This window comes from Amblyraja radiata, chromosome 14 (assembly GCF_010909765.2).
Source record: "Amblyraja radiata isolate CabotCenter1 chromosome 14, sAmbRad1.1.pri, whole genome shotgun sequence".
NCBI classification, from domain to species: Eukaryota; Metazoa; Chordata; class Chondrichthyes; order Rajiformes; family Rajidae; genus Amblyraja; species Amblyraja radiata.
The window spans coordinates 44,130,797-44,146,692 of record NC_045969.1 but is presented as its reverse complement, the minus strand read 5'-3'; the positions used below and the strand labels follow the sequence as shown (position 1 = coordinate 44,146,692).

Genomic DNA, 15,896 nt, shown 5'->3' with positions numbered 1-15,896 from the left:
TCAACAGGTTCATCCGGCTGTTGCTTGCGTGAGAAGAACCTGGCCCGCTCCAGTATACGGTTGGAGGGCAGGTCGCATATCTCCGCGAACTTGCGCAAAAGACATACCGGGTCGTCGGCCGATTCAGCTGGCTCGACCGGCTGGTCGTTGTCATCCAGGACTGCTGGTTCGTAGACAAAGGCTTGAGCTCTCTTCATTGCGTCGGGACCGGCCAGGTTGAGCAGGAGTGATGCTTTGACCGCGGCTGTGTCGTTCCGGTGCGCAATGTTGACGTAGTGAGTGTAGTCCATCACAAAAGTCGACCATCGCTCCGCAATGTCAGCGTTGAAGACAAGGGGAGATGGCTTTCGGCATGGGGATGCCATGTCAAGGGAAACCCAACACTGGGCACTAACGGGGACAAAATAAATAAAAACCGATAAAAGGGAAAAGCGAGTTTAAACTTCTGACACCATGTAAAGGAAAGTAGCTGACACACTGTAACCTTTACTGAGAGTTTAATATAGCACATGGCACACACGTCCCAGCACTGACTGCATCCAGCCTTCAGGCATACTGGGACCTAGTGCGAGGAACAAAGGGAGGATACTACAGTTATACTAATATGATGGGGCGTGGTTAGTGGTGATGAGGTAACTACATGATTGTTTGCATGCATAACCCATCTACAGAGTTGAAGAAGAGCTAACTCAGAAGTGAAATTCCAGTTTACTACTAAAGAGGATTTTCCAACCCACCTCAACCTATCTTTGTGTACTTCTGCTGAACATTTCAGTTCTGCATTGGGGCAGGGGTGATGAGGAGAATTGAAATCTTGTATGTCCCATTGCTTAGTTTAGTTTAGAGATACAGCGTGGAAACAGGCCCTTCAGCCCACCGAGTCCATGCCAACCAGCTATCCCCCTACACTAGCACTATCTTAAACACGAGGAACAATTTACAATTTTTACTGAAGCCAATTAATCTACAAACCCGTATGTCTTTTGAATGTGAGGAGGAAACTGGAGCACCCAGAGAAAACCCTCGCAGTTATGGGGAGAACAAATATACACCATACAGATAGCACCCATAGTCAGGATCAAACCTGGACCTCTGGCGCTGTAAGCCAGCAACTCTCCCACTGTGCCACCATGCTCATGCTTGTTTGTACTGTATCGTGGTAGTGTAATATATTGGAGGAGCACATAGTGGGATGTCATGCTTTCAGGAACTATAACACTACAGCTGAACACATCTCTTTGTGAGCAAATGTCAGTTTAATTGCACCTCATCTTCCCAAGGGAACAATAAGGCTGTGAAGATTTATTTCTATATATCTTTGGTTGCACTCTTCGGAAGAGTATTTTCAGAGGATTGCAAGTAAAGTTTTTAACGTTCTCTTTTTCCATATTAATGGTCCATGGAGGATTTCTTCTTCGAACATAAATCTGATTCCTTCAATGTCCAGGAATAAAGTAAGAAAGGGATGTCTGAAGGATATATGGGAGTGAAAAAAGAGGTGGTAATTTCAAAAAGTTTGGCAGCAAAGTGTTGTACAACATGTCAATATAAAATAAACCTTTGCCAAAGTGGCAAACCATGTATTCAGAGCATGTAAGAAGGCAATTACATTGTCAAAAGTACTGAGTTGTTAATGAAATATATGAGTGTTTGCAGAAGTCATGATTAGCATTTCTTGTTCTGCATTTATTCAGCAAGTGTAGCGAACAAAACCATCTCGGCAAAGGGCATCTTGAAAGATTACTTCCGGATAATCAAATATTCAAAGCAGTTGACATTCCTTCACCACTATTCCCATGAAAAAAGGTTATTTTTCATTCGTAATGAAAGTGTGCACAGAATGAAAATGTCAGTCAATCTGTGTAGGAAGGAACTGCAGATGCTGGTTTATACCGAAGATAGGCACAAAATGCTGGAGTAACAGCATCTGGAGAGAAGGAATAGGTGACGTTGTGGGTCGAGACTCTTCTTCAGACTACTGTCTGATTTCATAGCCTTGCAATTCCTTCAATATGACGTTCGCATTTTTTTTATCCTTCTTGTGCAACATGTTTTCAAGATGAATTATTTCTAAACTTCTTATCAGTTTTGCAGGCTAAACATTCTGGATATTCTTGTTGAATTTGCAGTTATCTTGAATAATATTTTTGTTGGACACTTATTCAAAAGAGTGGTTCCTCAAGAAGAGACAGCGTGACTGAATGCAGCTATTATTCTTTGGATACACAAGAAACAGCGATGCTGATTTCTTGAGCAAAACACAAAGCGCTGGAGGAACTCAGTGGGTCAGGGTGCATCTGGGGACCTCATGATTAGGTGACATTTCGCCCCATCTGATGAAAGGTCCCATCCGAAACGTCACCTGTCCATTCCCTCCCCAGATTTTGCATGACCCGCTGAGTTCCTCCAGCACTTAATCCTTTGGTATTACTATTCATTGTCTATTTACAAAAAGAGTCGTAAGCAAATATGCCATCATGCTAGAATGATGGTTTAGTTTATTTAGTCTCCTGAGCAAAGATATTGACATATTTCTTTCTTCTCTCCATGCAAAACTATTTTGAATACTATTTTGCATACTATTTGTCCTTTCATTTGTCGCTTAGAGTGTCGGTTCAAATTAAATTTTAGGATCCTACTAGACCAAGTGCAGATCCGTTGGGTCTGTTCCCCCAACGTGCGGTTGTGGGGGGGGAGGCGGCATGCAGCGTCACACACTAACTATCCCCCACACCTCCCCCCCCCCTCCCCCCCCGCACTCACACTAATTACCCCCCTTGATATTATGTTAATATTATTAATTTTCTCCTTTTACCCCATAACCACCCTATCTACTGACGCATAGCCCCCAACTTGCAGTCACATCTAGAGGGGGGGGGGGCGGGGGTAGAGAGTGAGGGCAGAGAGAGAAGGGGCAGAGACAGAGAGAGAGAGACAGAGAGAGGGGCAAGAGGGATAGGAAGGTGGAGAGGAGGATATGAGGGAGGGTGGGTGAGGGGGGAAAGGTGGGGGAGGAGCAGAGGAGAGAGAGAGGGTGAGAGTGAGGGGGAGAGAGAGGGGGTGCTGAGAGGGGGGTGAGGGGGAGAGGAGGGTGGAGGGAAGAGGGTAGGGGATGTGGAGGGGAGGGGGTTTAGGGGAGGGAGGGTGGGGGAGGGATGGAGGGGGGGAGGGGAGAGAGGGGAGGGGGGGGGGAGGGGGGGGGAGGGGAGAGGGGGGGGGAGGAGGGGGGGGGGGTGAGAGGAGGAGGGGGAGGGGGGGGAGCAGGGGCGGGAGGGAGGGGGGGGAAGGGGGTAGGGGGAGTGGAGGGGGGGGAGAGGAGGGGGGGGGAGGGGAGGGGGGGGAGAGGGGGAGGGGGGGGGGAGGGAGGAGGGGGGGGGAAGGAGGGGGGGGGGAGAGGAGAGGGGGGGAGAGGAGGGGGGGGGGGGGAGAGGGGGGGGGGGAGAGAGGAGGGGGGGAGAGAGAGAGAGAGAGAGAGAGGGAGAGGAGAGATGGGGAGAGAGAGAGGTGGGAGAGAGAGAGCGAGAGAGAGTGCCTTTTTTAATTCAACCCAAACAACCATTTGCAGGCAGTGCTTTTTTACTTCAAACTAACTATATTTTCATTTTCAAACCAAATTAAGGGTACTCACAATGCTGTAGACCTTTGTTCAGTGTCATTCAGAGCTCAGAGTGACAGAGACTAATTGACAGAGCTCCAGCTTGCAGAGACTAATTGAGGCACACCACTTCCTGGTTTTATAGTCCCTTCCCCTGCCTCCAGCGGGGGCAGCAGAGAGAATGGGGAATTTTGTAAAAACATTAATATCTCTGTCATTTTTCATCGACGGGAAAAATCCTCGGCACACATATAGCGGAGGGGGGCTCTGAGCAAGGTGGCCAAAAATGACGGCCGTAGGTGGCGGCGTTCTCTCGGAAATTGCAGCACAGATGGCCAAAACCGGTCAAGAACAGACTTTTAGTAATATAAGATGATAGATGTGTAACCTGGACTAACAGTTCAGCATGTCATTGAGCTATGTTCTCAACGTTAGAGTTACATCAGTGTTCATTTAAAGAAAAGCACTGATCTGTTGACATTTAACTACAGATGAACATCAGTGAGGCTGCACTTGGAGTACAGGCACCGCGTGCTTTATGCGTCACCTGCTATAAGAAAGATACCTTAAGCTGGAAGGAGAGCAGAGAAAAGTACAAAAAGCATGTTGACAGGCCTCGAGGACTGGAGCTTTGGGAGAGCCTGGACATGCCAGGGCTTTGCTCCTTGGAGTGCAAGAGGCTGAGTGGTGGACTTACTGTATGCGTGTTTGATTTATATGTTTTTAAAATAACGCCCTTGTTCCTTTAATGCCAAAGCTTTAATACCGCGCTGGTATTTTTTGAATAACGCGATCAAATTTACTGCTGATAGCGTAGTCACATTTCCGTTTAATTTACACCTTTTTGAACCCCGCGCTACTTTTTGGTTACATAACACCCCGCTTAAAATACAGGTTTTGTCACCCTGCTATAGAAATATCTCATTAAGCTGGAAGGAGAGCAGATAAAATGTACAAGGTTTTGCCAGGACTCAAGGACCTGAGCTATAGGGAGAGGTTGGGCATACTAGGACTTTGTTCCTTGAAGAGCAAGATGCTGAGCAGCGATCTTATAGAGGAGTATACAATCGTGATGAGAATAGATAGGCTGAATGCACAGAATCTTTTTACCAGGGTAAGGGAATCAAGAGCTAGAGAGCATGAGTTTAAGATGAGAAGGGAAAGATTTATTAGGAGCCTGAGGGGCTGAATTTTCACATAGAGGATGGAGGGTATATAGAATACCCTGCGTTGATTAGTACGGGTGTCAAGGGTTATGGGGAGAAGGCAGGATAATGGAGTGTGGAGGGAGAGATAGATTAGCCATGATTGAATGGCGGGGTAAACTTTGTGAGCCAAATGGCCTAATTCTATTCCTATCACTTATGAATGAACTGCTTGAGGAAGTGTTTGAGGCTCCCAATTGCAGAGCCAAATTGGAATGGAGAAAAAATACTCAATCATTAAATACCACAGAACTGTTGATTAATACATTCTTTCTCCAAATTTCCTATCTTTTCTGAATGCTCATTCAACGTATATAAAGAGGGTTGATCAAATCATAACAATATTTAAAAGACATTTTAGATAGGACAGGTGGGAACAGGACAAATTATTGGACATTTACATCTACAACTTGAAGCTCTCGCCCATTTCCACTTCAGCACCATTGATACAATCAGGGGGCATGAAACACACTATGCTTCCCAAAGCCGATGGCTAGCTCCTTCCCTTTGCTGTTGTTGAGGCACAAAGTTGTTGTCTTGAGTTATTTGTTGAAGCAACAAAAAAGATTGATAGGACAAATGGCTATCAAAGATATTTGATAGAATGTCACATCATATCATTGTCAAAGCCGGTGAGAAAAAAATCAGTGGCTGAAGGCTCAACAATTGACCAAGAGAGAAGAAAAGCAAAGCATTGTGGTGAATAGTTAATTCTCAGACTGAAGTATGGTGGACTATCATGTTCATCAAAGCCAGTAGAGCACATGGTACAGGGCAGGGGTAATTTTACACTGTGAAGTGGATAAAATGTGGAAAGAAAAAGGAACAGTATAACATGAAGGTTGACATTTGAAGGTGGTGAAGAGAAACAAATAGAGCTGGATGTACAGCTCAGGAAATATTTGGAGGTGGAAGTCCAGGTTGAAATAACATTTAAAAACAAAAAGATGTTCAGCTTTATACGTAGAGAACTAAACTCCAAAAAGAGTGAAGTTCTGATAAACCACAATAAAACTGCTTTCCTTTATAAAGGACACATATTGCTTCAAATTCTCTCTAACTTATGTCACATAGGAAGCAAAGGACTGGAGCGAGAATCAAACAGATTTACTTATATCTTGAAGGTGTGAGAGACTTAAGGTTCAAAGCAGGGATGTTGAGGCTGGGATTGTTTTCCTTGCAGCAGAGAATTTTGAGAAGAGATATGATAGATGTGTTCAAAATCATAAGCTCTCTATAAACGGGCTTATTTCCATTGGTAGTCAGGTGGAGAACCAGGGCACACAAATGTGACCTGATCGGCAGAAGAACCAAAGGCGAGAAGGCAAAATGTATTTGCGTACTTTGAATGGTTAATGTCAGAAGTGCCTTGTCTGACAGGGTAGTGTGGGCAGAATCAGCCATGGGATTCAGAGGAGAATTTGTTCAGCACATGAATGAAAAGCATTGGTGAGCTTCAGAAGGAAAATGGTGGAGTGGGGCCTGCTGCATTCTTCCTGTAGTGACTTATTACTGACTTAAAGGGCTGACTTAAAAGGAATCCATCTTGGCTGTTACTATTCTTCGATTGGATGACTTGTAACAAGAGACCTTCTACACCCTCAACTATAATCAGTCTAGAGAAGGGTGACGATCCGAAACGCCATGTTCTCCGGAGATGCTGCCTGACCCGCTGAGTTATCCAGCACTTTGTGTTTTTTTGCTCAAGATTCCCGCATCTGCAATTTCTTGTGTGGACCTTCTAATCAATTTCCTTCTTCGGCAACCCTTGTCATGGAGAACAGAGCATGGTCTATTGATTTTAGACTGGAGTCCATGAAATACTTCAGTTGTAATCTCATGAATATTGAGAGCATCAGCAATTTGGAAGTCAAATTAAACCTTTTATGTCAAAGAGTGCAGAGGATAAATTTATGTCATATATAATCCCAGAAGAAATCATAAAAAATATAAGTAAGTTCAAGAGGCAATTGGGTGTGTTGTTGTGATGGTGAGTAGTGTGCCCAAAAGAGAGATAAGCAAGGTAAATAAAGGGAGAAATAAATTCATGCAAGGTCAAGTTCATTGAACGTAAACGTAGACGGGTTGATTAGTAAGTTTGAAGATGACACTAAGATTTCTGGGGTTGGGGACTGTGAGGAAGGATGTCAAACCATACAATGGGATATAGGTCAACAACAGAATGGGGGTAGAAATGGCAGATAGAGTTTAATCTGAGCTAGTGTGAGGTGTTGCACTTCGGTATGTCAAATGTAAGGCGAAAATATACAATTTGTGGCATGGCCCTAAACAGTATTAATGCACAAAGGGACTTTGGGGTCTGAGTCTAAAACTCCCTGAAAGTGGAAACACAAGTAGATAGAGTGGTAAAGAAGGCATCTAGTATGCTTGCTTCCATTGGTCAGGGGATTTGGTAGAAGAGTCAGGAAGTCATGATGCATGTTCAGCATGTTCATGATGTGCAACTGAAAGGCTATCAGTAAATGAACGGTGTCAAATTATCTGCTGTTCTCAGCAGCAAAGAAAAGTGAAGGTCTGTTTATAAACTTGCTTGTGAGTTGCATACCTGCAAAAGTCCAGCATATATTTATCTCAGGCCACCTGCTGCAACACCTGAGCATGGTTTATCAGGTGTCGTGTCAGTAGTCATCAGTGGACTTTATTTATCATTGACATTTTCTTCTTCTTGGGACGGAAGATGACATTTCCACTCTGCTTTTGGGGGGTTATGAGGGAGTAATAAGGTCAAAGTAGGAGGGACTTCCATGCATGAAGCAGGAGCTACCTGAGGGCAGATAGTTTGTGAGGATAGACACAAAATGCTGGAGTAACTCAGCGGGACTGGCAGCGTCTCTGGATAGAAGGAATGGGTAGCGTTTCGGGTCGAGACCCTTCTTCATCAGACTGAGAGTTGATGAGAGGGAGACACAGAGATATGGAAGGGTAAGGTGTGAACATGAGACCTCTTCCCTGACTCAGTCTGAAGAAGGGTCTCGCTCCAAAATGTCACCCATTCATTCTATCCAGAGATGCTGTCTGTCCCGCTGAGTTCCTCCAGCATTTTGTGTCTATCTTCAGTGTAAACCAGCATCTGCAATTCCTTCCTACACAGTTTGTGAGGATGTGCTCTCCTGACAGTGCTTCTGCCGGCTCCCCATGCATGAAATCATGGTTGCCTAAACCATCCAAAAATCTCGCTCTCCAAGGACGAGAGGAGCTGAGGGATGTTGCATTTCTTCCAGGCTTTAAACACATCTTTGAATCTTTTTCTTCATCTACCTTGTGATCTTGGGCTGGTGTGGGCAAGTTGGCTCGAAGGGCCTGTTTTCCCACTGTACGACTCCCTGACTCTATCTCTGCCCATGATGGAGCTTGGAATTGATTATCTGTTCTGGTTATCTGGTGTAATTAGTTGTAAATACATCAGGGTGACAAATAATATTTGGAAACTGAACCTCTTGTTTATAGCTAAGCTTCTATGTAACTATTTAGTATTTCAGGCAAATAATTCATCCAAAATATTGTTTTGGATCTTATTCATTCATTGCAAATTACATGAATTATCAGGGACTGCCCATACTTTTTTTAAATAATATTGTATTTGATTCATATACCTTTCCAAAACTGCAATGTAAATGTCATCTAAATGAAAAATAATACTTAATTTTAATACGTAAGGATCCCAAGGATCCCTTTTTGAAGCATCCCCTCTTTCTCATGGTTATGGTTCTCTCCAAAATCTGAAGTGTTACAGAAAGAGACCTTATCATGTGATGTACAACATCAGGGCAGAAGTTTTTTCTTTGTGTATTTCTCCCTGTTCATTTTTTTTTTAACTTCTTTCTGAAATACCGAGTATAATTCTGCCATGGTCTTGCTTTGTGAGCGGATCGCAAGCTTATTTGTGGTGTTTTACAGTTGGGCAACTGAATTCCCCTTCCTTTTGTGCCTGCAGGAACTACAGGATGGAATTGGAAGCCAGCAGGCTGCAGTCGCTGGTTTGAATGTGACGGGAGAGGAGATTATTGGGCAGTCATCAGCAGCTGACGGTTTCATCCTCAAGGAGAAACTGAGCAAGCTAAACAGGCGTTGGCAGGAAATCTGCAGACAGGTGGATGAGAGAAAGAGAAGGTAATCTCACAGTTTTCCTTCTGTACAATTGTTTCTAATGTGCCGTGACTAATCACTCCTTTATCCAAGTTACGCTATTCATTTACGGTACGAGATAGCCTAGCTCTGATGCTCGACCACATTTGAGGTGTCAACCTCGTATTCCACCGGCTCAGAACTAAATGACGTCCCTTTAAGAAGGAGATGAGGAGGAATTTCTTTCATCAGAGGGTGGGGAACCTGTGGATTTCTTAGCCACGGACAGCTGTGGAGGCCAAGTCAATTAATATTTTTAAGGTAGAGATAAATAGATTCATAATTAGTAAAGGTGTCAAGGGTTATGGGGAGAAGGCAGGAGAACGGGGTTAGAAGGAAGAGAAAGATCAGCCATGATTGAATGTTGGAGTGGACCTGATGGGGCCTAATTCTGCTCCTAGCACCAATGATCACCTTATTCCACCTGAGTAGTGCACAACTCAATGGTATAAACATAAAATGATTCAATGTTAGGTAACATTTTAGTAACGCAGACTGGGCGATCATTTCGCGGAACACCTTCGCTCAGCCCGCATGAACCAACCTGATCTCCCGGTTACTGGACACTTTAATTCTCCTTCCCATTCCTGCACAGACCTTTCTGTCATCGGTCTCCTCCATTGGCAGAGTGAGGCTAAATGCAAATTGGAGGAACAGCATCTGATATTTTGCTTGGGCAGGTTACAGCCCAGTTGTATGAATATTGATTTCTCTCACTTCAGGTAGCCCCGGCATTCCCTCTCTCTCTATCCCTCCCCCACCCAAGTCGCACTAGCTTCTAATTTTCACCCTACAAACAGCTCACAATGGCCTGTTTCATTTATCATCGTTACTTTTTTGCAAATCTTTCATTCATTGTTCTTTATCTCTCCACATCACCGTCGATATCTCTTGTTTCCCTTATCCCTAACGAGTCTGAAGAAGGGTCTTAACCCGAAACATCACCCATTTCTTTTCTCCAGAGATGTTGCCTGTCCCGCTGAGTTACTCCAGCTTTTTGTGTCTATTTTCTTTAAACCAGTACCTGCAATTCCTTCTAACACAGCTTTTCTCTCCAGTGTGTTTTGTCCCCCACCCTCTTTCTCCTTCTGATTCTCCCCTGGTCTTCCCTGTTATTGTCCCCTTTCCCCATTACCCTCCTCTTACCTTCCATCGCCCAGTTTTATCTCCCTCCTGCTTCTGTTTCCATCCACCTACATTACACTCACACTTAAGCCACAAGCACGTCCCAACCCCTCTCCCTCGTCTGGTTCTGATTCCATCAGCCATTCACCTCTTCCTTAATGATTCCAATTACCACCTTTCTTACTTATTAGTGTGGGAGCTTCCGAGATTCCGCTTTTCACCAAACAGCAGCAGTCTCCACCTTCAACCTCTCCCACCACCCACTCACCCCCTTCATCTGCCACCTTTCTCTTTCAATTTATCTTTTGTTCTCTCCTGCTTGTCTCCATCCATCAACGAGAAACAATAAACTGCCGATGCTAGTTTCCACAAAAGGACACAAAGTGCTGGTGTAACTCATCGGAACAGGCTCTGGAGAACACAGATAGGTGACCTTTCAAGTCGTGACCCTTCTTCAGACGGAACCCTTCTGAAGAAAGGTCCTGGCCGGAAACCTCAGCTATTGGTCTGAAGACGGGTGAAGGAGTAACTTGCGTCCTTTTTTATCCATCATCTACCTGGCTCTGCCCCCCAACATCACCCGTCCTCCTCTCCAATCTGGCTCCATATGCCTGGCATCCTTCACTCTACCCAGGTCCACCCATTATCTCTCACTTCTGTCTCACAATTGTCACCACCTCCCATGTCCTTCTTTACGCTGGCCATCTCATCTCTCCACCCTCCATCCTGATGCAGGGTGATGACCCGAACACCCAACATTTCTTTCCACCTACAGACGCTGCTCAAGCCTCTGAGTTCCTCCAGCAGATTGTTTGTCACTCAAGATCCTGTATGTTTCAATTAAGTTGTCTCACTCTCCCTACATTACTGTGGAAGCAACCCAAGCCCATCCAATCTTTGCTTATTTGACACACTGCTCCTTGTTAGTTTTTAACCCAGTGTAAATGTTCTCCAGATTGTTTCCAGTGACTTAAATAAGGAGATCAACTCTGTGCCCATTTCTCCAGAAGTGTTTTTGCCAATGCCCTATAGGGCTAAAACCTCCCTCTTTTCCTGTTCAGTTTCCAAGCAATAAACATTAACAGTTAGAAAAAGGGTCCCAACTCAAAATGTCACCTATCCCTTCCCTCCACAGATATTACCTGACCCTCCTAATCCCTCCAGCACTTAATTTATGCTCAAGATTCCGGCATCCCAAGGTCCTTGTGTCAACATTAACATTCTATGAGCTTTCCAAATTATTTTGATGCCTGCGTAATAATCATTTGTGAATCAAGCATGATAACACCAGTTCTCCCTTCATCTTTGACCTCACACTATTTACTTTTATTGTCACTTGCCAAGATTGCCCATAATGTATTCAATTTGCCACATCTTTGCCCACTCACATAATTCACTTGTCGCCTCCTTATGGCACCTAAACTGGATTAAAAACTTCCATTTTGATTCATTTTAGTATCAGAAATAATCAGCAACTGTGCATTTGGTGTTATTCCAAGTCCCTTAATATAAATTGTAAAAGGTTGAGGCTCATTGCTTGAGGCAGACCACTCATTGCGTCTTGCTCATTTGATTTCTTTTGATTTCCTTTTTGTTCTTTCCTGCTTGGCTCCATCCATCATCTAGAAACAATGAACTGCAGATGCTAGTTTACACAAAAGGACACAAAGTGCTGGTGTAACTCAGCGGGCAAGGCAGCATCTCTGGAGAGCATGGAACAGGCGCAGTTATGCGAGCTCTCTATTTTTTGTCAGCCAGATAATCTTCTATCTGTTTCACCACCAATAGCAACTACCGCATGAGCTTTATTTCCAGGAGCGTTAACCAGTGAGAGTAGAAATTTCAACACACTTTATATGACTTGCTCCTTATTTTGCAGCTATGTGGCCTTGTCCTTGACTCTGCCACTTGTGAAAACATGTCAACATCTTTTCCTTGTTAACCCCCTTACGTTTAAATAAGGTCACTCCTCATTCTTCTGAGCTGCAAGGAAATCAGAGACAAACTGTTTTGGCAGGACAAAATCCTCTCCTCAAGATTTGGCCTGGTTAATCTTTTTTGGACTGCCTCCACTACTACTATATCCTGTAGGGGATTCAAACAGAATATTCCAGGCATGGCCACTCCAACATCATACAACCGCAATGAGGCCTCTCTGTCCTTAACCTCCAACGTTTTCACCGTAGAGGTCAACATGACTCCAACCAATTACTCCGAATCAAGCATGATTTCCTTCACAAATTGTGTTGACTTTCCTCAACTGCCTTGGATCTTTCTAAATGCCTTTGCTTGTTTTTAATAATAGCTTCCAAAGTTTCCCCTAAGACAGACAGTGAGCTAACTGGCACGTACCTTTTAGCCCTCTGTCTTCCTCCAATTTTTGAATGAGGATTGGCAGCTAATCAGGAAAAGAGTACGGATATTCCCTGCACGATGTCTGTTTGATGATCCAGTGTATAATTGGCCACTGGAAACAAGCAAAGACATTTCTCTGTCTTCTCCTGCAGGTTAACGGCAGATTTGTATTGATCCATTGCATTTTTTTTATCATGTGTAGGCAGGAACTGCAGATGTTGGTTTACACCGAAGATAAACACAAATGTTGGAGTAACTCAGCAGGTCAGGCAGCATCTCTGGAGAGAAGGAATGGGCTCTTTCCAGATATGCTGCCCGTCCCACTGGGTTACTCCAGCATTTTGTGTCTATCTTCGGTATTTTTTGTCACGTTGTTTTCATTGAGACTTTTTATAAATTATGATATTTGACCAAAAAATGTTTGCATATAAGTGCAGATAATTAGGGGAATGTTTCACACCGTGCTTAGAACAGATGTAGCAGCAAATGAAAATACTGCGGAGAACCTAATCAGCCTCTCAGAGTCTTTAATGTTCTTTTATTTAGGATACAATTATAATAAAGATTTATAAGCATCAATACCAAGTCTTCCATGTTCTATCATGTTTCTTTTTCTATTAGTCTCCAGTAATTATTACTGTCTATTACTCTCCAGTAATTATTACTGTCCAGTCTAGACTTCAGTATCGTGTTCCCAGTGTCTCAATGATCTATAGATTGTTAATTGTAAGATCAGAACTAAAGCAACTGTATAGTGCTTACCTTTGTAGTTAATTCCAACACGCACGATAATTAGATGTGTCCCTGGACACAAAATGCTGGAGAAACTCAGCGAGTTGGGCAGCATGTGTGGGGGAAATGGACTGGTGACGTTTCGTGTTTGGGAAACTTCATCAGATTGATTGTAGGAGAAAACTGGAAACGAGAGGTGGAGACGGGTCAAAACCCAGCAAGTGATAGGTGGATACAAGTGAGGGAGATAAACACACTGATTGATAAACAGTTTGAGTAAGTGAGGAAAGCTAGTGGTGAAAAGGGAGCAAAAGGGTGTCAGATAAGGAGAGAAGAGGAATGACATATAAAGCTAGAGGAAGGATCCAGGAAGAAGAGGATGGGGAGCAGGAAAGAAAGGGATACAAGAAAACAAGGGATTTATGGATGGGAGATGAGTTTACAAAGGGGGAGAAAGGAGCAAAGTGAGTGGGGAGGGCGGGAGATTGTGGAAGAAATGGGCGGGGCACATGAAAGGGAGAGGTCAAGAGATTCAACATGCTCCTGGATTTCAACTCAACCCAAATGGGACTGAAAGGTCAGATGGGTCAACAAAATGGCTGTCAATGGTGTCTGTGCTCTAATCAGTGCAGAAGATCTAGGTTCGGAATGCATCACTAACTCAGTAGTTACCAACTCAGTTAAGTTACAGATGTATCAGCCTGAGGGTCGACAACACAAATTTACCTCTAGGCATTGTGGGTGCTGCAAGATGCTAAAAGCACCAGCAAAATAAGGTACATTTCAGGATGCTGCCCACCCAAGAGCCTCTCTCAGATCCCCTTTTGCCCAGCCATTCCCCACCCCTCACACCTTTCCTGCCACAATCAATGTGCCCCCACCCATTTTCTTGGTAGTAACCATTTTCTTGGTGTCTTTATTGATTGGTTATCAGTTTTATTGCTCCTTCCGTGAGTGGCGTGCCGTTGCTACCAGCTGTGACTAACAGACAGAGCAGAGAACTGCAAATGTGGCTTATAAACACCAGCGACAAGTGAACCACAACTATGGAAGGTAGACGCAAAATGCGGGAATAACTCAACGGGACAGGCACCCATTCCTTCTCTCCAGAGATGCTGCCTGTCCCGCGGAGTTACTTCCACATTTTGCGTCTATCTTCGGTGTAGAACCAGCATCTGCAGTGCGTTCCTACACGAACCACATGTTTGGACATTCCTGAACCCTATATTGTTTCTTTGCCCCCCTAATGTGCTCTGAGCATATGTCAGAATGAATGAGTCTTTTCACAGTGTATAGATACATGATAAGGGAATTACGTTTAGTGCAAGGTAAAGCCAGCGAAGTCTGATCAAGGATAGTCCGAGGGACATCAAAGAAGTAGATGGGAGTTCAGCACTGTTCTCTGGTTGTGGTAGGCTGATTCAGTTGCCTGATAACAGCTGAGAAGAAACTGTTGCATGTTTTTCACATGTCGTTAATATGTGAAGTTTGTTTTATTTTCACGTATTCACAATTTGTCAGACAAGTTTTGTCTTAGTGTGGACAGTACTTCATTTTCCTTTTGGATTTTTGAGTTTTCCTTTAGTGGAATAGATTGCACATTCTCCATGAAATATTTAGACTGACAATGCATTATGCATTGGCGTGTTTCTTTCGGGTTGCTTGAGGAAGATTGCAGGCTAATCTTCATCTTTTTATACCTGCTGGGTGCATTTTCTTTTTTTTGAAGGAACACTACCAGCAGCAATGGATGCCCGTGCTTATATAGGACACGAGAGGCACATCAATTTAACAGAGCAATCTCGGAGTCTGAATTTAAAAACATGAACCATTTTGTCACTTTGCACATTTAAGGCTTCTCTTTAGTTTAGGGAAGAACTGCAGATGCTGGTTTAAATCGAAGATAGACACAAAATGCTGGAGTAACTCAGCAGGACAGGCAGTATCTCTGGAGAGAAGGAAAGGGTGACGTCACCTATTCCTTCTCTCCAGAGATGCTGCCTGTCCCGCTGAGTTACTCCATCATTCTGCGTCTATCTTTTCTTTAGTTTAGTTTAGTTTAGAGATACAGGTCATTCAGCCCATCGAGTTTGCTCTGACCAGCGATCCCCGCACATTAACACCAACCTGCACAATTTTTACATTGATATCAAACCAATTAACCTGGCTGATTTCCTTTATGAAATGTCACTTTCCATTTCTACTGCATATAATAGTTCTAGAAATACAGAGTGGAAACAGGCTCTTCGTCCCATCGAATCCACGCAGACCCAGTGGGCCAAAGGGCCTGTTTACACACTGTATCTCTAAACTAAACGAAACTAAAGAAGAAAACTAAATAGTATGCATGAATTCTTGTATGCCTTGATGTCTTTCGTGGGATCACAATCAGTCAAGCATCAGCTATAAGCGTGAAACTGAAGTGACACTTGTCTGATGGCAAACAGCTCAGATATTTTTTGACAAGATCAAGCTGCTACAACTCCACTCAATAATACTGATGGAAATGCAAAGAAATGTGATTTAGTGACGTTCTGGTGTACGTAAAGATACTTTTGATTGTTCTTCATAAACACATTGTGTCTTGCAGTATTACTCAAGAGAACAGATTAAATTTTAAAACCTATTTCTGGCTTTGTAAAGAATCTAGGAAAATGTTCCACTGTAAAGTGCTCTGAAAAAGGCACCATGTTAAATTATCAACAGAGATTAAGAGGTATTGTCTTCATATTCAGCTA

At 43.7% G+C, this 15,896-nt stretch overlaps 1 protein-coding gene across 12 annotated transcripts in view; it reads left to right on the top strand.

Moving 5' to 3' along the window:
* dmd (dystrophin) overlaps window positions 1-15,896 on the top strand; it is a 1,663,772-nt gene that overhangs the window by 1,141,763 nt on the left and 506,113 nt on the right. For all 12 annotated transcript variants that reach the window (XM_033033201.1, XM_033033203.1, XM_033033205.1 and 9 more), the window contains one exon: window positions 8,756-8,931. In XM_033033201.1, the coding sequence (XP_032889092.1) occupies window positions 8,756-8,931 (176 nt within the window). The remainder of the gene's footprint in view (window positions 1-8,755; window positions 8,932-15,896) is intronic.